This window comes from Amphichorda felina, assembly GCF_050947745.1.
Source record: "Amphichorda felina strain 45539 chromosome Unknown scaffold_8, whole genome shotgun sequence".
In the NCBI taxonomy this organism is placed as follows: Eukaryota; Fungi; Ascomycota; class Sordariomycetes; order Hypocreales; family Bionectriaceae; genus Amphichorda; species Amphichorda felina.
This window is the reverse complement of record NW_028145042.1, coordinates 2,289,065-2,313,263: the sequence shown is the minus strand read 5'-3', so window position 1 is coordinate 2,313,263 and position 24,199 is coordinate 2,289,065. Positions and strand designations below refer to the sequence as shown.

At 53.9% G+C, this 24,199-nt stretch overlaps 6 protein-coding genes across 6 annotated transcripts; 2 read left to right on the top strand and 4 right to left on the bottom strand.

Moving 5' to 3' along the window:
• Positions 1-61: 61 nt before the first annotated feature.
• On the bottom strand, positions 62-3,664 carry ACO1O0_008388 (uncharacterized protein; the record flags this gene model as incomplete). Its single annotated transcript, XM_083197752.1, has 9 exons — positions 62-656; positions 715-978; positions 1,399-1,589; positions 1,843-2,733; positions 2,797-3,028; positions 3,086-3,104; positions 3,164-3,191; positions 3,243-3,279; positions 3,339-3,664. The coding sequence occupies 9 exons, from the start codon at positions 3,662-3,664 to the stop codon at positions 62-64; spliced, it is 2,583 nt and encodes an 860-aa protein (XP_083047220.1).
• Positions 3,665-4,424: 760 nt separating this feature from the next.
• ACO1O0_008387 (Zn(II)2Cys6 transcription factor) lies at positions 4,425-6,059 on the top strand (the record flags this gene model as incomplete). Its single annotated transcript, XM_083197751.1, has 1 exon — positions 4,425-6,059. One exon carries the CDS (start codon positions 4,425-4,427, stop codon positions 6,057-6,059), a length of 1,635 nt encoding a protein of 544 aa, XP_083047219.1.
• Positions 6,060-6,363: 304 nt separating this feature from the next.
• On the bottom strand, positions 6,364-9,482 carry ACO1O0_008386 (uncharacterized protein; the record flags this gene model as incomplete). The annotated part of the gene is made up of 2 exons (XM_083197750.1): positions 6,364-9,016; positions 9,070-9,482. 2 exons carry the CDS (start codon positions 9,480-9,482, stop codon positions 6,364-6,366), a joined length of 3,066 nt encoding a protein of 1,021 aa, XP_083047218.1.
• Positions 9,483-16,484: 7,002 nt separating this feature from the next.
• CLP1 (cleavage polyadenylation factor subunit CLP1) lies at positions 16,485-18,040 on the bottom strand (the record flags this gene model as incomplete). Its single annotated transcript, XM_083197749.1, has 4 exons — positions 16,485-16,750; positions 16,822-17,088; positions 17,154-17,943; positions 18,005-18,040. 4 exons carry the CDS (start codon positions 18,038-18,040, stop codon positions 16,485-16,487), a joined length of 1,359 nt encoding a protein of 452 aa, XP_083047217.1.
• A 782-nt stretch (positions 18,041-18,822) lies between these two features.
• Positions 18,823-20,060, bottom strand: ACO1O0_008384 (inositol polyphosphate multikinase; the record flags this gene model as incomplete). Its single annotated transcript, XM_083197748.1, has 2 exons — positions 18,823-19,918; positions 19,996-20,060. 2 exons carry the CDS (start codon positions 20,058-20,060, stop codon positions 18,823-18,825), a joined length of 1,161 nt encoding a protein of 386 aa, XP_083047216.1.
• A 2,322-nt stretch (positions 20,061-22,382) lies between these two features.
• Positions 22,383-23,883, top strand: ACO1O0_008383 (Argonaute complex, subunit Arb1; the record flags this gene model as incomplete). Its single annotated transcript, XM_083197747.1, has 3 exons — positions 22,383-22,527; positions 22,584-22,650; positions 22,791-23,883. The coding sequence occupies 3 exons, from the start codon at positions 22,383-22,385 to the stop codon at positions 23,881-23,883; spliced, it is 1,305 nt and encodes a 434-aa protein (XP_083047215.1).
• Between the last annotated feature and the right edge of the window lie 316 nt (positions 23,884-24,199).

The window sequence follows — 24,199 nt, the reverse complement described above, 5'->3', positions numbered from 1 at the left end:
TCAGCGATATATTCACATGTACATACCCATATATATAACCCACGGAGTTTGAGAAAAGGATCTAGTCCAGCGACATATCCCATCCTCGGATCCCCTCTTTCTCTTCTTCAATCAACTCAATGCCAAAATAATCACTGATGGCCTCTACCCGGGCTCTCTCCGTCTGAAAGCGTCGGACTGTTTCCGTCTTTCCTCCCATGTTAATCTTGACCACGTCATTCACAAGCATGACCTTTCCAATGACTGCCACCTCTTCCTTAGCGCCTGTTACATCGCCCTCGGAGAACAAAACCCCATCCCCTTCCCGAAGGAACCGCACCGCCAGCACCGTCTCTCTGTGCACCGTCTTGGCGCTCGCCCACAAGTTCATCACCTCAAAGTCCTCTTGGAAGAACTCCAGCTCGGCAAAGCTGTAGAACGAGTTCCACTCCATGTGCGCCCCGTTGCGGTACTGGTAGATCCACAAGCGCGGCGAGCCCATCCGCTGCTTGGGGATCAGGTCGTGCACGAGACGGACCTGCTGCGCTCCGAGGTTGTCAAAGGCCGTGCCCGAGTCTTCGAGCGGGAGCGGCGTGGTGGGACCGTCACCGCCAAAGGCGACATCCATGGCGTACTTTTGCCCCGAAGGGAGGTGTACTATGTTGATTATGTGAGTCCTGGGGCGTGCTATTAGTGGAATGTTGCATGTCGTGGGTGTTTAGTCTATGATGGTACCAGCCCTGGTATTGTCCGCCGGGGACACCATTCGTCCTTGTGCGATTCCTCACTCCAGTCATGTACACGTTAAATCCTAGACCGATGAGCATGTGGTAGAAGAATATGCTCAGCTCCATGCAATACCCGCCTCGATTGCGGTTGTCTGGCCCCATCATCTTCTGGTACAGCACCTCAGGTCGTATGTCGACGTCATGGCTTAGCGAATAGTGCACTGTCAGGTTCTCATAAGTGAACGTCGTAATCTGGCATCTCATTAGGACTCTAAGAGCTTCGAATGTCTTGGGGAATTCCTCCGGGCGCGCAATGTACTGGCGGAGAGACCCGGGCAGCTCTATGCGTCGTAGCCATTGTGAGACTTTGGCCAAGGAATAAGAACATGACGCTTGGTCTGTAGCTTCCATAAGCTCTCCCATTTTTGACATTCAACGGATGATGTAAATTTTGTAAGACACAATACGACGTTGACCAAAGATTGGACCGCAAATTGACGCGTCGAGTTGTTCGACTTAGCGATGGCGTGCTTTCTATGCGACCGGTCTAATCCCGACATCGGACAAGTTGCATATTCATGTGGTAGTGCCAAGTAATAAGCAGATAAAACCATTTGAAATATATATGCAATCCATAAATTCTCGTCGTTACATATATTCGGAGTGCCACCCAGTTAGTCATGGGACATACTGGACTCGCTCCCAGAACCGCATCCCGTGAGCCTCGCAATTTCCGCAGCGACACTTCCCCGGTTCAACCTGGAAGCTATCCACAAGATGTCGTACGTAGTCCTCCTCGACTGCCTCATAAAGAGCCACGGTCTCGCCATCCTCGTCGAAGCGATCACACTGGAGAAGGCCCAAGCCCACGATACGCTCATCCTGGGTACGCCTGTCAGCACCCCATAACAACAAACCGTAAATCCATGTCTTACTTGAGCAACCTGTCCAACTAGCCCAACAAGATGTCTGTCCCCCGTCGGGAAGATAGGCTGGCCGTGCCTTTCGGGCCCTACACCCAACGTGTTTCCGATTCTGTAGAACGACGGGGCCTTCGCAGTCGTCAATATCTGAGACAAGTCGTAAGCGTTTGTCAGTCAAGTGGAGCCAGATTTCAGTAGAGTATTCCACTAACCGTAATTCCAACTATGCCATTCATATCGCCCATTGGACGTTTTGCGGTGTGCATGATGAGGCCGGCGATCCAACCTCGAGACTTGATGTGCACCCTTTCCATCATGGGCCTATTCTCCCTCGTCCGGCCATGCTCGCTGCTTCCATCCCGTCCCAGAACCCGCCGGCTGTCCCCAAAGGTCACGGACATTCCAACTAGAAAGCCGTCGTAGTCGAAATACGTCTCCACAAAGCCCGCTTGCTCGTCGACCTCTTCCCAATCGTACACCCACTGCGACCACACAGGCCTTGTTGACTTGGCCTCTACAGAACCTTCTGGCCACTCGGTAAGCCCTGCAGCCTGGACGGTGCCATCAAACATATCGTCCCGTATCTCTTTCGCGGACTCGTCATTGTAGGTAGCAGACTTCTTCTTCAGCCGCTCAGCGTATTTTGGCGCGATCCCGGCCCAGACGTCCCAGATTCCCCTGCGATGAGCGATGCCGAGAAATGGCTTCCGCATTCCCAGCTTAATCCTTATATGGTAGTCTGCCCAGAGGCAGAAACGTCTGTAGTCTGTGTCAGGTGGGAGGGCTTCGTGGATTATCAGCTCGCGCAGCTCCCAGAACCACGGCATGGCCGTGAGCATGTATCGCTTCCAGAAGATGTTGTCGCGGGAGGCTGCGTAGACGATGTGGGACGCCTCCATGAGGGCTTTGAGGTCATCGAGGCCCAGATTCTCTGCGACAGCACAAAGTATTTCATTGGGGAGATTGGCAAATGCATCTTCGCCCGGGCTACATCGCTGCTTTACCCCCCGGTTGGCTTCGTCGACGAGGGTGAATTGCCGGGCCTGGAGCTCGATAGCATCCAGAACATCGGGACCGGCAACGGAGGGATTCGCCACGGAGTACTATCAAGCCATTAAATCAGTCTTGAAGAGAGGATATACACCTAAAATATCATGGTTAGTTACCTCTTCACCAATAACACTCCGCCATGTGGCCTGTCGCCCCTCAGCCTCATCGTAATATGTTCCCAAGTATCTCATACGGGTCACTCCCAGGTTGTCTATTACATCGTACAGAGCATGTAGTACAAGACCATTGCGGTTGTCGAGCTGATGCCCGAAAGCTTTAGACAAGACATCGAAGCAGCAGCGGTGGAAGGGGAAGACGGGAGGGCGGGGATAGTCCTCGTTATCGTAGCTATGGCTGGTGAGTGTCTCGCCCGAGGTAATGCTATTTTGTGAGACTGCCACTTACCTCTTGAACCATTGCATTTCTACCATCAATTAGCTAGCATGTTCTCATCATTCTAACCCGGAGGCGGGGGCTACGCACTGCCGTCCACGGGGGCACGAATAGAACCCTGTTTCCATCACAGTGAGAGACACGAATACCGAGCAGAAAGGGTGCTTACCCAGTCTTCCTCGACGGCAGATTCGTAGAAGAAGGCCCTTTCCGCTAGTCAGTCACTATCAATATCGAACCGGGCATCTTTGTAAAAGGAACGTACCAAGGCTTTTCCTCACCACCTTGTTCCAACCCAAGGATACATACGTCCTCGAGCCAAGCGAGATCTTGGGTGGTGACAATTTGCGGGTCGTAGCTGTTATACTCGTCATAGTAAGGCTTGCTGCCGTCAAACGCGGCGCGAATCTGGAGGACTTTCTCCAGGTCGTCGGTCGGCCTTCGTTCCAGGCGTCGCGACACGACCCATTCACGCATCTCCGGGTCATTGCGGATCTCCGAGTCGTCGTCGTCCGGGTCAGCAATTAGGCAGTTGACGGTGCTGAGAGGCCCACCGCAGATGGCGCAGAAGAACTCGAAGTCGGCGAGCATTGGGCTTTGGTGTTGCCGTTGGCGACGTGGGCCGGCGAGTTGATGCAAGGAAGAAATGGAATTGGGCAGATGCGCCTTGTTCCGGATTCTCTATCCAGTGTGGGCTGATCAGTTACTGATAACACTTCTTGTGCAACTGACGACGGGAAGGGGGATCAGAATTGCCCAAAACCAAATATCAGAAGGTTTGTATGGATTATAACTTCCAGGCTATTGGATTTTTCAAGAGGCTTTAGCTCTTGAGAACGAACTTGCTGCGCCTCGCTGTCAGCCAAGTCAGCCTACCGTCCACATACCCTTGGCGACCCAGGTCCTCAAGATACACATTTATTGTATCCCTACTTGTTGACAATCGTGTGCTTAAGTAATTAGAGGGCACGTGTTAATACCATGGCGCTCTAGGGTAGCTACTAAGATTTAATTTGACGTGCAGTGTTGCACTTTGGGTTCGTGCTGAGGCTGCCACGTGCAAGTCCTGTTGCTCCCGTTGCTCCTGCTCTGCTGGACCCTGATCAGCCTAAAGAGGAAACACGGAGACGTGGGGAAGGCGGGAGGTGCAAAGGTGGATGGTGGCTTCCCCGCACCGTCTGTCCCACAATGGAACCTAAACCCTGATCTTCCTCCTCCTTCTCTTCACCTCCAACTTGCATCCGCATTCCATCCATGCACAGTTCGCTGAGCCGCCTACGTTGCCCACGTCGCCCACGTCGCCCTCCCTCCCATGGCCGGCGCATACCCGCAATGAGCCACTAGTTCACCCATGAGCAGCAGAATCAACAAGGCTTGCGATGGCTGCCGCGTCCGAAAGGTCAAGTGCAGCGGCGCCCTGCCCTGCTCGCAGTGCGCCCACCTCGATCTTCCCTGCCACTTCTCCCCGCCCTCCGGGAAGCGGAAGCCTGGCGTCCGCAATCGCCTGGTCGAGCAGCTGCGCGAGCAGAACGCCCATCAGCCTCACCAGCCCCATCAGCCCTACGGATCCTACCCTCCCCTGACTCCCACCGTGACGTCCGCCGTCCCCGCCGTCACCTCGGTCGCTGGCATTATCAACCCCGATCTCCCAGCAACGTCTCCCTCTACCAGCAGCACTACAACTACTGAATCGTACTCGCCCGACTTTTTCATCCGCCTACTTCCCGACTTTGAAGCCATCGTCTATCCCGTCAGCCCCATCATCACCCCCGATGAGCTCCGCGACGCCATCTCCACCATGCACGCCACCCACGAAGACGCCGCACTCGTCTACGGCTTCGCTGCTGTTACCATTAACCTCTCCCAGACCTCCTCCTGGACCATCATAAACGGCGACGTCTCCGCACAGGTCACCGATCTCATGCAGCGCAGTCTCGCCGCCCACCGCATGGCCGATCTTGGCCCCGGCCCCGGTCCCATGCTCGGCGAGCTCTCCATCACCGTCAAGCGCATCATGACCTGCATCTTCCTCGAAATCTCCATGATGGCTTTCCGCCTGTTCCAACGCAGCTTCGTCATTCTCCGCGAGGCCATCTCCCTCCTCCAGTCCCTCAAGATCTTCCAGTATCCCGACACCGACGATCTGGCCGCCGCCGCCCTCGACCGTCGTGAGATAGCTCGTCGCCAGCGCCTCTATTGGGAGTGCTTCATCCACGAGCGATTCGTCAACATCATGTCCGGCTGCCCCAGCGTCCTCCCCCCGCTCAGCACCGGGCCGCCCATCCCCGACCCTTCCATTCCGCCCTACGTCGACCTCGGTTTTCGCCGCCTCCTCCTCCTATTTGCCATCATGGACGACTCCTTCCTCTCTCACTGGAACGCCCAGCAGGACCCGGGCCTCCACGTCCCTGAGCCCATGACGGCGCAGTGGATTGAACACAAGCAGGCCGAGCTCGACCGCCACGAGGCCGACACGGCCGCCGAAGAGGACCACCTCCGCAGCGCTCAGGGCACGGGGCTTACTGAGCTGCAGCACGCCGACCTCTTCGTCACGCGCCTGTGGCTACGCACTCTCGTGTGGCAGCTGGCGCTGTCGAACCGCCTCCTCTGTTCTGCGCTGCCGGAGACGGCGCATCAGGGTCTGTCGCTGCACTTCCCTGCGAACCGCCTGTCAGCGCAGCTGCGCAGCCTTGTGAGTCGGCTTGAGAGTGTGGCCAGCATCGGCACGCACGGGAGTGGTATCCTGCAGAAGCTGTTCGAGGTCACGACCACGGTGGCCGACGTGTTAGCCCTGCCGCCGGGTCAGACGGCTACACAGGAGGACGTCAAGGCACGCATGGAGGACTTCCTCTTTCTTGTCGGCTTCCTATTTCGCTTTGAGCGCATCTCCAAGGAGGAGCGCGAGTACATGCGGCAGAAGCTCGAGGTGCTGCAGCACCTGTATACTGTGGTGGACTTTGGCAATCTAGCAGTCCGCTCGGCCTAAGGCGGAAGGGGTGCGTATGTGACGTATATAGTATCAATGTATTAGTTCTTAGTTTTTACTGTACATCAATTGCTTCACCATTATGATATACGAATTTCATCAGATCTCAACACAATCATGTTGTTCATGCACAAAATAATCGTAGCGATACCACTGTTGATAGGGAAAATATATTTTCTGGTGGAATACTAATACGCAAAACTAGGTAGCCATTCTGCCATACCTGATACTCCGTTTAAAAACCCTGCCAATACCTCACGGCCTCTCACACCGCATCTCCTTCCAAGCACACACACCGCCCGCCCTATACGCTGCTCGTCCGATTAGGACGCTCGTCAATGCCCAGACGGAAGCGGCGTTTGATGGCCTTCCAGGCCTCAATCAGGGCGACGTAGAGAACGACACCACCCGCAACGACACCCCACTCCCAGGTCAGCCCACGGTGCTTGAAGACCTCCGTGTTGAGGTGGGGGATGTAGACAATGGGGAAGGTGGCGAGGAAACCGGCGACGACGGACCAGAACAGGAAAGTGTTGTGGTAGACGGTCTTGAAGACGGAAAGCGGGCCAGACCAGCGCTCGTCCATGTCGAAGAGACTGCGGTGGAAATGCTTGACCTCCCAGGCCGTGACGAGCAGGAGGAAGCTCAGTGTGGCAAACGTGGTGGCTCTCGACTGGAAAACACCGTCGCAGCCAGCAGAGTAGTCCTCGTTGCAGCCGGAAGGGAGGTTGTGGAACCCCTGACTAGACGCAGCGAAGGAGACGAGCATGAATACCATGAGGCACACAGAGCCCATGCAGGTGCCGTAGACGAGCTGATCGCGAACCAAGTCCATGGTGAAGACACCGCTTCGGAGACTGCGAGGTGAACGCTGCAGGATATCCGGCTGGGCTTCCTCGAGGCCAAGTCCAAGGGCCAGTGGGGAAGATGTAATCAGGTTGGCCCAGAGAATCTCGAGCGGTGACAGGGGGAAGACGGAGTGGTTTGATTCATCCTTGAATGCCAGGCCAATAAGGAGAAGGATGACTTGGGCAAGGTTGGATGTCAAAAGGTGCAGGAGGAACTTCTGGATGTTGTCAGAGAGACGTCGGCCTTCTTTGATGCCAGTAACAATAGAGGCGAAGTTGTCGTCAGTAAGGACCATGTCGGACGCCTCCTTGGCGACGTCGCTGCCGCGATCGCCCATGGCAATACCGACATCGGCCTGCTTCAAGGCAGGCGAGTCGTTGACACCGTCACCCGTCATGATGCAGAACGCCTTTCGGCGATGCAGGGCCTGAATCATGCGAACCTTGGTCAGGGGGCTGCATCGGGCCAAGACGACGGGTAGCTGGTCCAGAGTATCGATCTCATCGTCTGAGAGATTGGCAAAGTCAGAGGCAGCCATAACCGCGTTGGGACGCAGAGGAACGCCCTTTTCCAGGATACCAACCTCGTAAGCGATGGAGGTAGCAGTCTTGATGTGATCGCCGGTAACCATGTGCACCGTGATGCCGGCGCCGTGGCAGGCCTTGACGGCACCAGCCGTCTCCGTACGGGGTGGGTCGTACAAGCCAGCGAGACCGAGGAAATGGAGATCCTTCTCGACCTTGTTGCGGTCTTCGATATCCTCTGGGTGGTCGTCCATGGACTTGTTGGCGATACACAAGACTCGAAGACCCTGGCCGGCCAACTCCTCAGCCTTGGTCAAGATCTGTTTCTTAAACTCCTCGTCCTCCTCGAGAATGGGGAGCATGACTTCGACAGCGCCCTTGGTGTAGACCTTGCGTGACTTGTCGACACGGTTGCCGTAGACGACGCTCATGAGTTTGATGGACGAGTCAAAAGGGTGCTCGGCTATCAGCTCGTCAGAACCACCGTGGTTCTTACCGAAGCGCATAGCGAAGACCTTGAGCGCGATCTCTGTCGGCTCACCAACGGCCTTCCACTCAGCGGCATCGTTGGCCGTGATCACACTGCTGGAGTCCGTTTCTGGCTCCTTCTTACCGTCAGTCACGGTGGCGTTGTTGCAGAGGATCAGGGTGGTTAGGAAGGGGCTCAGGTAGCTGCCTGCCAGAGAGCCAGACCACGATATAGTGCCACTGGAAGGGTCGTAGGGGTTGCCAGCGCCTTCGACGGATCCCTCCAGGTTGCCGCGGAGCCAGACCTTTCGGGTGATCATGCGGCCCTGGGTGAGGGTACCGGTCTTGTCGGAGCAAATGTTGGTGACACCACCAACAGCCTCGAGAGAGGGCATCTGGCGAACAATAACATTTCCCTTGACCATTGCCTTTGTGGCAACAGCCATTGTCACTGTGAGGACGGCAAGCAGGGACTCGGGAATTACGGCAACGCCGACACAGATACCGTACAGAAGCACCGCATCGTTAAGCTTCCAGAGGCTGGCAGAGAAGACAATAACGGCCAGGAGTATAGCGAAAGCGAAGAGCAGCAGAGCAAACTTGCTCAGGGTGACCTGTAAAGGGGTGCCCTCCAAGCCCATGATGCCGCGGAAGGTCTGGCGGGCCTTGATGAGAGCCTTTTGCGTGGCAGACTTGCCAGCCATGTCCTGGTTGGACTTACGGAGGAGCTCGGCAATCTGCCCAACCTCGGTCTGCATGCCTGTGGCAATGACAATGCCAGAGCCACGGCCGCGGGTGATGGAGCTGCCAGAGTAGGCCAGGTTAGTTCGGTCACCGATAGGCATATCCGCGTCAGTGAAGATGGCATCGGGCTTCTTGCTGATGGCAATGGATTCACCGGTGAGGAGCGCTTCATCCGTGGCCAGGTTAATTCCCTGGATTAGACGCAGGTCGGCGGGGACCACATCGCCGGTAGCGAGGACGACAACGTCGCCCTTGACCAGCGTCTCCGCCTTGATAGTGTCACTGACTCCATTACGAATGACCTTGCACTTGGGCGTGGACAGAGCATAGAGGGACTGGATAGTCTGCTCAGCACGGTAATCCTGGACAAGTCTAGCAAACAAGTCAGCTGGCTCTCATATTGAACAAAAAAAAAAAGAACTTACCCAACAACAATGTTGAGGACGATGACAGCAGCGACAACGCCACCCTCGATATAGTCCGAAATGGCAAAGGACAAGATCATAACGGCAATGAGGACGGCAGTCAGCGCATTGGCGATCTGGGCAAGAAAGATCTCCCAGACGGATGGGCCTTTGGCCCCTTTGATGGAATTTGGGCCGTCCCGGGTCAACCGGGCGGCAGCCTCTTCGCTGCTCAGACCATGGTCAAGATGGGTGCCGAAATTTTCGGCAACAGTCCCAGTCGGGAGCGTGTGAGGACAGATGGGCTTTTCTATGGCTGCATCTGGGGGCTCCGCTATAGGAGGCTGGTCGTCTGGGCTGGCAAAGGCCGACGAGTCCGAAGAGGAGCTGGCGTGGACTGCACCATTCGTACTAGAGGGTTCGGTTTCTCCCATCGAATGGGTATAGGTGCGATGCTAAGAAGCGGAAAGCGTTGGAAAGTGGGGGAGAGGGCGCGGTTTGTTGTTCTGGAGGATGGATGTTGATATCTAGGTGGAAGGAATGTAAAAGACTAGATCGGGGAGGTTGAGGTCGACTTGTCTAGCGAGCGAGAAGATCGGACGCGAGGCAATCGAGATGAGGGGGGGGGCCCAACAAAGGTACGAATAAGAGAACGAAACCAAGAGCAGGCTGAGTGGTGGCGTCGCGGAGGGCCGCTATTTAATCACGATGCCTCTACTCCGTAGAGTCGATGTTCAAGAATAAGCAAGGTTGGTGGGGGGCGCTGCGCATACCTACGACATACGCAGTAGCACTGTGGCCTGTGGCCCTGTGGGTGGACAGGGGAGGCCTGCGGGAACTTGGCGGGGGCGGTGGAGTGGACCCGCCCCCCGCCACAGTGTTACTGTGCTGCATTGTCACAGTGTCACAGACGGGCTGCTGGAGTCCATGTCACACGCAAGCACGGAACCTGTTAGCTTCCCTCTTGCCTCACACAGCCACCGTAAACGCGTACCTGGCCAGTGCTGCTTTTATCCGTCCCCGTGATCGAGCCCTGCCTGAAGTTTCAACATGTACTCCATAATCAGGCCATGCGAATGCTTGCATAACTGCCAGTTGATTGTTGCTGTTTTGTTGCTGTTGAACTACCGTTTGTAACGCTAATCCGCACAAGCACACTACTTCAACGCACCCACGGATCACGACTTCCTGGGAAGTCGCACTCTCTGATCCTATCTCCTATTCGCATTTGGATATGTGGGGGTCGCTATCGATGGCTTTGATACGTGTGAGCGGAGGACTATTAGGGTGAATAACACGTGATATGATGAAAGCAAGCTGGCCCTAAAGTTCAGTATGCAATGCCTTATCGAACCAGCGCAAAACAGGGCTTCAGCTATCTTTTCTTGGTTCCAACGGTGACCCCGGACTCGGCGAACGAAGACATCAAAGGAGTTGGCCACGTATTTCAGCTAAGGTGGAGTACCCCCACGGTATCGTGGGCTAAGCATATAAGCCACTATGGCCATGATCTGCACTAATATAACGCCTCCTTTTTTTCGACGCCCCAACCCTCTGGTTATTATTGTTGTCGCTCTTCGTATCAAATATCCCGAATTGAGTTTACTCCTATGCTGGGTATTCTCATTATAACATGAGGCCGATGCAGATGATGAAAAGTGTGAAGAACAGCGCCAGTATCGTAGTGGAATCATAGTAAAATCAAATCGCGACCAGGAAAGCACAGAATAACGGACCCCGGGCACCCTATTTGTAGACAGCCTTTGGTCACGTAGGCACTCTCCGCCTAGACCGTATAACGAAATTCCCACCATTTTAGGGAAGGGAGAGCGTCTTTTCATGAGCCTACAAGTCAGATGCCCTCACAAACATCGCTTCCTGAACCACTCGAGATTTCATATGCTATACCGTGAATAACAAATGATTGCCACAATATGGGCAATTAGCATAAATCCTCCCTTTCCTTTTATTTGTCGTTTTGAGCAAACCAACTCCCGACACAACGTAATGTGTTGTTTTCCTTCCCAATCCCTTTTCTTCTGAGTTTTCATACTTTTTGCCGTTTTGAGACCAAAACAAAGGACCACCCGATGCTTTGTCTACAGTGCCCTCGGCTACCAACTCGTGTACATATAGGGCGAACCACTCAGATCTCCCAACTTCCGTCTCTGAACGATGGCCACGTCATTCTCTTTTTATCCAAACGTTCCGGTTCTATAAATCCTAGACGGCCCGTTGTGCCCTAAATTCAATATCATCAACCCCCCAGCCTTACACATTAAGATGGACGGAAACCAGGAGAAAAGGTTACGATTGATCCTCTATTTCTCCGTGGGACTACGGCTCTTCGAGTTTCTCTGTCTCATTATAATTATTGGAATATCTTCTCATTTTGTCGCGGAGGCCAATGGATTCAACAATGCAGTTCCCGCGCCACTAAAGGCAACTCTAGTCATGGTTAGTTGACTCTGTCGGACAAACTTGCATATGCACTACTATACTCCAAATATGTAGGAAAGGCTAACAGAAACTAGTCTATTATAGCCTGCTTTTTCCTCTTCATTGATGCGCTCTCCGCCTTTCTCATACACAGTCGCATATTCGTAACAGCCAAGAGAAAACACACCGGGGCGGCAATTTCCCTTGCTTGTGCCATCCTGCCTATGATCTTCGCTATTGTCATGGCAGCTGCGGTGGGGACGCCCATTAGCTACATGAAGTGCAAGGAGTACCCCAAGAACGGTGACACAACCAAATTCCTCAACTCACTCTACGGGAACGTCAAACCCAACAAGAACAATAATTTCAAGTGGCAGGATCCACAGAAGGATACATGCTACAATGTTTACGCCATCTGGGTTTTCAGCATCATCCTGTGTATTCTCTACGTCTTATCCGGGATGATGACAGCTGTCTTCTGGCTCGTCAACAAAGATGGAAGCCCGCGTCCTGGAAAACAGAGAGGTCACAGCCACAGCTTCAACTCTGGCCCTGTACAAGCTCATGTTGGGTCTGAACCTCTCTCTAGTCCTGGCTCTCCCTCCAGTCCTGGGGCTTCTTCTGTTGGTAACCCTCCCTTCTGTCCCAGCCCTGACTCTGACTCCAAGTCTAGCTCGGGGAAGCTTCTCCCACAGGTAACTGACGTTTTCCAGGGAACTGATTCTCCTCCTGTGCCTGGCCCTGATTCTGGTACTGGTGTCGAATTTGTCCCTGAGTCCAGCCCAGGCTCTCCAGCTAACCCTCCCCTCTCCCCTGACTCTCATCTTATTCCTAAACCTAGCTCCCCCCTTTCCTCTAATCCTCCGTCTGAGGAGGGGCCTAGCCGTACCGTGTCGAGCCTGGATCCTAGCAAGTCTCATCTTCAGCATGAGTCTCATTCTCGGCATGAGTCTCGCCGTCAGTTTTTACCTCCCCTTCAGACTGTTTTTCCTCGTCAGTCTTTGAGTCGCCATCATTCTGTGTCTTCCCTTCAGTCTCGGGTTTCCACACGATCCCCATCCCCCCCTCAGTCCGGGTCCAGCCTCTACTATGAGGCCAGCCCTGATCCTCTTCCTCGCTCACACCATCGTTCCAAGACCCATCCTGGCTCTATCCCCGACGCTGACCCTGACCGCAAGTCCGACCCTGCCACTATGCCTGGAAGTTGGCAAGATTAAAATGAGCCTTGATTCTGACTCTGGCTGTGGTTCTAACACTTCGGTTGTCATCTGGCTAAATTGGTTCACGCCCCCTTCTCCAGGGTTCTTGACCTATTCCGGCCGTTATCTGGCAAGATATAGACATCTAATGGTGTCGAAGTCAACCGACAACACAGCTACCAAGTTTGGTGCCATGCAACGGTTAGCTCCAAAAGTCACAATGGGAAGACCATACCAGAAACTTGAGGTTGTTGCGACCAGTGGTTAACCGGTGAAGTGGAAGATGGCGTTGGGTTTCTTCAAGGGATTGAACAATTATCTTTTTTATACATCACCCAATTTAGTAACCCCGAGTAATTCATACGCTTGATATGGCTTAACAATTTTCATTTAGTACGGTATATACACCAGTGTGATATGAATATAACTCAGAATCTGTCGGTTCAAGGTTAACATTTTGAGGCAATCCTCGTCATGGTACAGTGATAAATATATATATATATGCAGGCCCGTTACCCCTTCATGTGGGTTTCTGCCTTTCCATGCGCAAGCAAGAATCGAACGAACGGAGCATAAGGTGATACGAGTACATATGTACTAGTACCTAGAGGGATAGCGAACATCATCCTCCTAAATCCGGTCGTAAGGTGACTGTTTATCACTTTGTCCTCCAACATTTTCTTTCAGACCAATTTTATCACTGTCTTAGGACCCTCAAGCCCACCTTAATTAAGTGTTCTGACTGATAAATTTCCACCGCCTCAGTCGACCTGGGTCTCTGAATTTCACGGAGGCCATAAACCTACTTCGCCTTCATGAGTTCAAGGTAGATCGAGAGCACTAGAATCCTAACGCTCCCCAGACAGGGTTGACTGGCAACATTACCCACAAAAAAGCCACACGGAATCCGACGGTTTTGCTTTGAACAGAAGAACAATCCACACAGTTGCATAAAGGTTTCGGCGCAGTCTGACCGAGGAGTACCTAGGCCCCCGGGGGAGTAGGTCCTGGGCAAAGGGCGGCGATGCGCTATTCCAGATCTGGCCACACACCAAACCCACTGTCGAGAGTCAACATCCACTGCGTGACCACCGCCTCCAGTGGTCTGGATGTGGGATTCAGCGCTGGTCTAGATGCGCACTGTGCCGCCGCCAGCCAAGACAGTCTCCCGGTCCGCTATCGTGTTTCTCGTCTCTGGGACCTCGTCCAATAATGTAAAGTCGCCATCGCCTCGATTGGTTCTCCCCGAGCATCCGGCGTTGTCTGCAGCCATGGAAGACACCTCGAACGGGCAGGTTGTCACGATGCGTGATCCCCGATCCCGGTGTCTCGCTGCGAACGAGCGTACCCGCTGCAGTAGTCTCGCTCTGGTCAAACATGGAGACACGGGCTGGCGGTTGACCGCTTCCGTGTCGCTTCACCATGACATCAATGTGAACTGTGGCCTCCACCTTGGATCGACCGTGGGTACTACTCGTAGCAGGACACGCCGCATGCCCCAGCGCGGCTGGTATGGGCATGCGCCAACGAGACGGCGCTGGAGGCCTGCGATGGGGAATGTTGGACGTTGAGCCGATTGGGCGCGCACTGTGGGATTGAGACTGAGGTGTGCTCCATAGAAGGTGCTGGCCACTAATGACTGCAGCGTTGGTCACGAGGCAGTGAGCGCGGTGGAGTGGCCCTGGCGTGCCTGATTGGGCGTGCTGCGCCTGTCAGTCAACGCAGTCGTCGTCATCACTCCTCATCATGGAATCAGACATTCGAATTGTCCAACTGGCCTCTCGAACGGGCGCTCGCTCTCTGATCATGCAGCTGGGAAAGTTGCCAAGTTTGCGTCTTCTTTCACGGCTCCGTGGGCTTAAGGTGCGCTAACTCCGCACCACTTCAGGCACATTAGCACAGTGCTGAATCCACCCCCAGTCTTCAAGCTCCCTCCCTCGGAGAAACTCAACTCTAATACTCGTATCATGTTCCGCATACGCATCCAGCGTCTCCCGGTCTGACCATATTCACTGGTTTTCAAATACACCTGTTCTGCCTTCAGTCCCTCTTCATCGTACATAGTACGGAGTACTCGCACAATAACTCCTGCAGACGCCCGTAGCCTTCGCGGGGTGCCTAGCTGTAGATGGGTCTCGCCCAGGCAAACTGGGCCAAACTGGACCCCCATCCATCGCCCCTCCATCGTAGCCTCGCACCTCGTGGTGGTGGCTGCACGAGCGGGGCACTAAGTTTAAGCATATTTGAGGTCTTGGGACCTGCAATTGCCTTGCTGGGCCAATCTGCGATCGAGCACAGATACCTCCACTTCCTCCAGCACACCTCATCTGCAATATTCTTGCCATCATTGATCCCTTGGGAGGCCGCCGTTCGTCGCATTACGAATAGTGGCGTGGTCACCGCCAAGCTGCGCTGCTATTCCCATTCGAGGTGCTGCAGCCCGCGGGCTCCGGCTGCCAGCGCAGAACCAACCGCAACCACCTCCTCACCGTCTGTTTCTCTAACATTATCCAGCCGCCTAAAAAGAAAATGTAGTAAATTGAAGCCGTGTATATCCGCATGTATGCAATGCGAATAGCCGCTCGGTGACCGAGCACCATGGTGATAGTGACTAAGGAGTAGCGTGAATGAGGAGACTCGGCCCAGTACTCGTACATCTTGTCCAAGTTGAGATATCTCCGGAAACGTGAGGGCTCCGCCCCTCCTCCAGTTACAGATTTAGGCCGATCCCGATAGTAAACGCGTAAGCCGAGTCCGGTCCGGAGGCCTCGCGGATCATACGGAGCCGGCTCGAAGAAGGGTCCGAGAGAGAGCATTGACTCGCTGTGGGACAGCGAAAAGAGGGGTCAACAGAGCACCCCGGAGAAGTATCCCGAAGATCCCCATATGTATGGAGCCCATAGTAATACCACTAATAGTGTCATGTATGGAGGCGCTGCAGCTTAGCAGCATTGACAAGTATCATTGGTGGAGGTCCCGGGGTAATGCAATGCGGGAGGAAACACTGTGTGGGAATCGCTGCAGTTAAAACCTTCCCATTATAGACATTTCTAACATCTGCAATAGTTTCGAATTATCACGTAGCTTGGCATTTAGTCAGAGTTAGATGGCATCCCAAAGGAGCGGGCGTCTCGAGAGTTACTAGCATGGGATGGGTAGACGGTCCTGCCTTGCGGTACGGATAGTGGAACTTCTGAGACTCCTAGGCTGCTGCCTCTAACACAGGGAATGTCTAAGCACCATCCGTACGTACCTACATATACGAGTGATCACTAATCACTTCTGAATATGTACAGGATACATTATCTCATGGACTTCCTCCACAGCTTCCCAATAGGGATTTTACCCAAATAGTTTGTTTCTTTACGTTATGCTTCTCGGTATTGACACGCGGCACACCATGTTGATGATCAGGGCCAGCTGTGTCACATGAGAATATACAACAGATAGGCACAACCACAACGGCAGAAACTCCATTTTCAATCAACGCGCGACCACGTGAATTAAACAAGACCGTATTGTTAATGATCAAGATCAAGATAAATGCTAAGTAAATTAGCAAGCTAGGTTTTTAAACCTATAAGCCTATCTCTGACTGTGAGGGCTGCCTCTGCCTCTAACCGCTCAGTACCAGTAGTAGTATTATATTTGCCTCTAACTCCTATTAGTGGCATTATATTTACCTGTGACTCGTACTAGCAGTGCTGCTTTTCCTAACATCTCAAGGGCGGGTCGCAAGGAGTCTTGTATGAACTTTTTTGACAGCTACAAGCAAGCTAGCAATACCACTATCTAAAACTACCCAAGCAGGTTGATATACGGTTCCGGCCACTTTCCCCAGATCATTGGCCTATCCCCCAGACGCCCACTCACAGGCGCCAGTAGCTTGATTTTCCTTCGCTCCTCGTCCACGTCCGACACGTAGACGTACCCCATCACGCTCGCCGCACGCACTGTCTCGGGCGAGTCTCTCGTCGAGGCGTACATAATAGCCATTGTCCAGTGCTGCATCACCGACGAGGGCTCCTCGCGAACGAGTCCGCTTTGCCCGTCGTAACTCGTTTCTGCTGCCATGTCAGAGATTCACTGTCCATCATTGGGAAAGAAGGGGGGGGTGAGAGGAGGGGGGTCGTACGATCAGCAATCTTGTAGATGACCAGGCTTGAGAAATCCGCTTGCTGGATCTGCGGGCTCAATGTGCGCCGAACATCTCCAAAGAAGTACTCCTTAATTGCCGCCTCGCGGGCGCGTTGGATAAAGCTCGCATCGCGAACCACGACGCCGGTGGATTTATCCAGCAGCACAACCTGAATAGGCTCCCCCAAACTAGTTTTGTCGTTGCAAAATCGCCTCGAAAGCTCTTCATATATGAGAGCGGAGCCGATCACGACGACGATGTTGACTGTTTACATCGTTAGCATTCCCATCTCCACCAGTCAAGCAAAAATAACCCGCGATGCCACAAACCTGAAAACTCGTCGACAATGTGAGCCAGTAGTTCTGTCCCCTCCTGGTCCTCCTCGCTGATCCCCATGCTGTCCAAGATGACGCCCGACGTCTTCACATCCTCGTCCTCGCTCAGGCGGCTGCTCACCGTGCCTGCCAGCCGCGCCGTCAGCTCGCGGTAGAACTCGGGCTCCTCCTCGGCATTCTCCCGTCCGTAGTAGTGCACCAGCGGCAGCTTGACAGGCACGCTGCTCGGCCCGCTGGTCGGCGTGCTACCCCAGCCCTCAAACGCCTCCGGGTCCATGACTGTGGCGAAGACGGCCGCGCTGAGCGACCCGGCCAGCGTCAGCATGCCCTCGCGCGGGTCCATGTTGACGACCAGCGGCTGGAAGCCCTGCCGCGTCGCGTAGCTCGTCACGGTCCGCGCGACGGTCGACTTGCCCGCGCTAGGCAGACCGGCAATCAGCACGCGCGGGCCTTCCCTACGGTCGCGCCGCGCCGCCGCGCGCAGCTCGTTGAGGTGTCCATGGAGGTTCATGACGGCGTTGGCCGGGTTATCGGCGGGGCCGGCATACTCGGCGACGGACTCAGTGTCGCAGCGGCCCTCAATCTCGAGCTCGCAGCCGTGCCAGGTCAGGATGCGCGACTTGGTGCCGCAGAAGGTGTATGCGTTGCGCGGGGCGAGCTCGACGCCGTCCTTCTCGGCCGTGCCGGTCTGGACTTTGACGACGACTTGCCCGCCGAAGGGGACCTGGAAGCGCCATTCCCAGGCGGGGCGGAGGGTGACGGTTCGTGTGGAGGAAGCAACGGGCTGGTGATGGCGAACGCGTTAGCGGTGAGCAGGGGAGGAGGGGTTCGAGGACTCAATTCACCTGTGTAGGGATCTGCCCCAGGCCTGGAATCGACATTGTGCCCTACATTGGTCGAGGGTACAGGTGGAAGTGACGTTAAAAGAAGGCCGTGCGGCTCAAAAGTTGAGGCTGGGGAGTTCGTTTTCCAAGCTAAGCTCCCCGCCGTTGCTTACCCTATAGTAGGTAGGTAATGAAAGTTTAAAAAGAGCTTTGAATGATGATACCTAATATTCCTTCCATATTGGAAATGGAGATACGTCTAACTTGGGTCTGGGTTTGATTTTCGACGGCCACGAAATGGAACATGACAAGACTTGGGGTTGGATATGAGTTCCTAAATTTCTTGGACTGTCGGGGAAGGTCACCTGATGACTTTGCCTACCTAGGAAGAACTTGGTCTACACTTAGATCTCAGACTCATCTCCTTGAACAAGGCCGAGAAACTTTGGACTAGTTGCACGATTGCATTTTCTTCAATCGTGCTTCTGTATGGCCTTGTATTCTTTCTACCATGACTTTAGGGACTCCATGCCGCTACTGACCTAGGCGGCAGGAGTCGAGTGCACTTTAATACTATTACTTGATGCAATGGGCAACCTACGTACTGGACACACAAAGAAGGTAGCAGAATGCTTCAAATAAAACCAAAAAAAGAAATGTGTCGTTATATCATCAAGTTATATGATCGCCTGCTATGTCTCCGCCGTGGAGCCTTTGTCTAAACATCCACATCCACTCCATCTCCGCAAGCTAGGGTATTCGACCATAACGCCTCGTCCACTCTACCTCGTCTCAGCCATGACTGGGTATTTCATCAACCACTGCATTTAGCCAGGATATTATTTTGCCGTGCTACCATCGTCGCCTAGCTCCTCAAAGATGTCTTTGATGCTGTTCACCCCCTTGAGCAGGTTGTGATCCGGGCCCTGCCCGGGTGTCCACTCTGCGTGAGCAAAGTCGATAAGCTTTACCGAGAACATTTTCGCTTCGGCCTCCTCGATGAACTCCCCGTCGGCGTCCATGGCGATGCCGCTATCAACGCGCTTGGCCGCCCGGTCGGCATCCTTCTCCAACATGTCCACAGTCTCATTGTTCTTGCGGATCGCCTCCCGTAGGGCCTCTCCGTCGCCTTCTAGAACAATGAGGAGCGATGCTGAGTACATGGTGAACTCGTGCTGCGAGAGGACGCTCTCGACGTTGGCAATCTCGTGGGCGAGAGCTTTGCAGACGGCCGTGCCCAGCTCCTTGTCGATGCCGGCCGCCTTGTTGAAGACAAACTTGGCAATCTCGGATGTGAGATTCTCGTGCGTTACATTCGTCCGCCCGTGATCCTTGTCGTAAATCATAAAGCCTTCCTCGTCCAGCCGGGAGGCATCGTCCGACCCGCGGTACGCCTTCATCCCAGCTATGCGGAACCCGTGCGTGCTGTGCGTCGTCTCCGCGCTGATCTTCTCCATCTTCAACTTCTTCTTGGCTGGTGCATCCTCCGCGTGCAGCCGCACGCCCAGCTTGAGGTCCAGAATGTTGGGCTTCTTGAAACCATACGACGAATTGTCCAGGACAATGGCCGTGTCGGTCTTGATCTTGCCACCATTGGTGGGGACCCATTCACCTTCGTGTTTGGGGGTCTCGTCGGGAGCCACAACTTTCGCTATTTGATCCGTCACGGCCGCGGTGATCTCGGCTACGTCCGTCTTGATGTCGCCGGCGTCGGAGATGACACCCGTGACTGCTTCACCGATGCGTTGGTCGGCCGGGTCGGTGAGCATCAGGGTGCCCATGAAGACGGGCATGATCTCGGAGAGGTCGCGGAACCTGTCTTTTGAAGCTTGGGGATCGGAAGCTTCCCGCTGGACGGTCTGGTAAAAGTCGATTTCCCTCTGGGTGCACGGTTTGATGAACAGCTTGCCATCCTCGTCGCAGAGCGTTCCGGCACTGTCGCGCAGGTGCACCATGTTAGCAGGGGGCCAAAAATTCTACAAGTCCTAGCGGGCAACTCAGATGGCACTTACTGGCCGGCGACCGCATGGCCGTAGCCGCGGAGCGAATCGAGTCGTGGTAACGAGGGGGGGTTCATAGCGGGTGTCTGCGATATTGCCTAGCTGCCCAGGACCAGCAATACTGGTTTGATGATCTTCGGGCAAGTGCCCAGGAGGGTCGAATCCGTATTGCGTGATGTTGGTTGAAAAGAGAGGTTAAGGTGGCCGGAAGTTAATTTGTTTGTGGCAAACGAGCTAGCAACAAAATTGTCTAGGTAGGTACTTCAGGGAAGCTGTAGCGCAACCAACGAGGGGTAACAAAGTACGGGGCAAATGTCGGAGGCAATGATGAGTACTTTGCCCTGAAAGTAAAGAAGCAAGCTCGGAGACAGCTGGGAATGTGAGCGATATAAATGAATATAGATCGAGTAGTACGAGATAGGAAGCAAAGGATTCTCTAATATTATAAAGGGTCAACGGGTTGCAGACGGAATTTCTCAACTCGATCCCTAGTGGGGCTTGGTATTTGAAGGCGGGGGTTAGCGACTCATCAGCACTTCACGCCACCATTTTGGGCAACAGCGGCCCGGCGGGGTCTTGTTGGCGCGACTCTCTGGGGGCTGGGGAGCCTACGTAGCACTTCGTACATCCTTGGAGGCCCCAGTCCTCACCCGAACACGGAAACGTCCGGTATGCAGAGTCTGGTATTGTTGGTCGTTGTTTGGGTGTCATGGCGCGAATCCGAGGCCGAGCATCCGAGTAGCGAAGGCGGCTTAGCTGTTGGCGGTGCTAGGCGTTTGGGAATTTTGGGAATCCATTGGCGACTAGGGAATGTGAGACGCCCAATGATGTCTCGGGCTGAGCCACTCTGCCGTCAATGGCAGGAAGGCCCTGCGAATTCCCCCATGTGCCAGTGGAGCATCTCCCGCCACCACCAGCCAATGACGCTGCGGGCGCAAAGCCGGAGATCCCCCTGTGGCTGCAAGGCAGATTCAAGTCGATCCAGCCGTCATCATGACTTTGCCCCTGAGACACCCTGGCTACCAACGTTCAAGGCATGCACAACGGGGGGCTCTGAACTTCTTTTCTCCTGGCCCTATAGAAGTACGATCGCCGCCATTAGGCAATTACAAGGCACTCTGACCTTTCCACTACCAAGGCATTCAACAGATTCACCTTTCGGTCCGTTGTCGGTGAGCCTGGGGCGAAGTTGGCGAACCTCAGCCACAGGCCGCCCCCGACCTAGTAGCGCCTACTATACGTAGGTAGCTAACGAGGTCTCCCCAGCCACTCGACTGACGTGAGCTGGCGTCTACCACGGATTAAGCAACTGTTCTCCCTAATATGGAGAAGACATTCGTGCTTGGGTCTATGAATATAGTACCAAAAGTTCTTAGGTACCAACCGTATTCGTACCATCTCGTTGCAGGGGGTAGTATAGTGATGCTGATGAGCAACCACTAGTATTGAGCGACAGTAGTCATGAGAGATCAGATCTAAATTCGCTGAGCTGTCCAAATCTGGTGTGACCAACGGCTTGGATCTCACATAAGGCTTATGGCTTTGCTGGCTCTCGGTGTGCGAGGAGACAATGTGCAATACGATTGTGCACACTCATGCTAATCGGTGTCCGCCTCGTAGCACTTACTACGTCGCTAGACGGGATTGCGGGCTGATTACTAGATTGCATGCGCGGCTCATATTTTGATATGTCTAGGGCTTCTTGAGGATGAGTATGCAGTTTGCCTTTATGCTGCCGTGTCGAGAGATCATTGGCAGTGCATCGTGCAAGAAGCCGACACTCTCTTCGGGAGAGCAAACACGCTTTGCTGATGAATGCTTTGGATGTCCATATTTGCACGCCAATCCTCTTGTAGCTATGCAAGCCAACCTCTGAGGTCTTTTACGGGCGGTTCGGCAAGGCTACCAGCTTGCAGCACGGAGGCGGGTAGACATCGTGGTCCATCTTATGGAGTAATTACGCAGCAATGAAAACGACACGCAGTCGAATGAGCCGATGGTCTCTTCCATAGACCTATTCAACAATATTTACTTAATTTTGAATGATTTAAGAGGTCAGATAATGAGGAGAATAGTGTATTGGAGCGCAAGTATCTGTCTGGGTTGTTCCTAGAGTTCTTGTACTTACCTTCCTCCCCTTTCCAACACACCGCCCTCAACGGTTGTTGAAACCCACATACTATATTACCTTCGCACTGTTTTTATCTCTGTCACCTCTATATCACCTCTGAACTTTTCCCATCTGCACCACCAACAACCCCAGCACCTCCGAGAATAACTAGCACCAATTCTCCCTCATTCGCTAGCCGGCTTGGTATCAAGGTATCACAATGGCTTCCGCTGCCATAGCACACCTATCTTCACCGGATTTACACCCTCCAGAGGAACCTTCCGCTACGATGGCGCCACCAGTATGGTCCCCAAAGGTTGACAATCCTCCAACAGGACCAGACAAGAAGAAGAAAAAGAAGTCTAGGGGTGGCAAGAGTGCTGCTCAACGAGGACCAACTGCGCTCCCCCCAAGCCGAGGCAGTGGATTTGAGGGTTAGTCTGGGGATTTGGAAGCTGAAATAACCTTGCACCGTATTGACAACGAATAGAATACTACGCGGACCCGCCCATGACGCCTCAGGAAGCGCAAGAGGAGCAAGAGGAGATCTATGCTGAGTGAGTTTACCTCGTCCTCTGGGGAGCTGAACCATTTCTGACACTTAGTTTTCTCATATAATAGCGACCTTTCCTTTGAAGAGTAAGCCGAACCCATTTGTAGAAATTTCCTATTCCTTTTGTATACTGATGCTTCTTAGACGCATCGAGTCATGCATTCAGCGATTTCGCGGCCGCCGGCGCCTCCAGGGCGAGCAGACTCGCTACTTCAATGAATACCTCTTCCTCGGCGGTATCGATTCGAACCCGGTACCCTTCTCTGGGTGTGACCCCAAGGACCTCAAGGGGCTCACCCCAGCTGAGCAGCGCGATGCGAAAGCCGGGACTACCATTGGTGGAGTTGACAACGAAGAGCAATTCTACACTGGGGACAGGGAGACTTGGTCTGTCGACTTTACAGGAATTGCCGCTGGATTTTTCTCCTCAATGGGGCCGATCACCGGCTTTGAGCCAGAGCCTACAGAGATGGCTATAGGTGTTGTAGAGAATTTCCTGCGATATGTTCTGCACCACGACGTATGCCCCGAATACGACGCCGATGTCAAGAAGGCCTTGAACGTCTGCGAAGATGCTAGGGAGGGAATACCCATGTTGCTCCGCTTCCAAGCTGCCCTGCCCGGCCAGTTCAACCTCGCGGCCGCAAAGATGTTTGGCGTGCATGGTGAACATGATTGGTCCTTTCATGGTTTCTCCGAGACTGGAGGTGATCCGAAGCTGAACCTCATCGCGTCTCTTGCGTTGATGGAAGAGCCAGAGATATTCGAACGTATCTCCCAGGGAGACCATCGCGTGGTACGCCAGTTTGAGTGCACGGTCGAGGTTTCTGAGATTCAGCGTCCAGATGCCGAGATTGTAAAGCGGTTCGAATCGTTTGAGCTGATCAACGCCGACGGTACCCCCACCCCGGCTCTGAGCCCTATCGGCAAGGCCAAATTCAAGCCGGCCGTCATCGAGGACGCATGGGAGGACCCTGTCACTACTACCAAATGCCGCTTGACACTCTTCTTGGACGATGACATCCTTGCCAACATGAAGCTGGGGATGAAGATGTCCCTGACCGTTTGTGAGTTGGATATCGGTCTCCGGTTCGTCAAGACTGTCCACGAGGTGGTGCCGACATATTTCACCTTCCTGCCGCAGCAGTTGATGCGCTACTTCAGAAGCCCCCGCGATGAAGAGCGACCGGCTCCATCCGTTCATGATCGCGTTGGTGATGGAGAAGATGCCGGCTAAGGCGGGGAGGAGTCCTAGGATTAGATTTCGATTCCATAGAGGCACTTATGATGCCTAAATTGGAGTGTAGGTTGATAAGTTGCGTAGTAAGGAAGGCTGATCGGATCGTCGCTGAGAAGGCTTGAGTGAAGATAAAACGGAGAAATCAAAGAACGCGTACTCAGTTTAGATAACGCTTGTATTCGTAGTGATATGTGTTCATGATTAGTACCGTACACGCCCCTTGATACCCCAACGCCTCAAAACCATCCGCACCCAATATCCCATTATGCGATCACGACTAGCAAAGCAATGCAGCTGCAAAAGCTGCGCACGA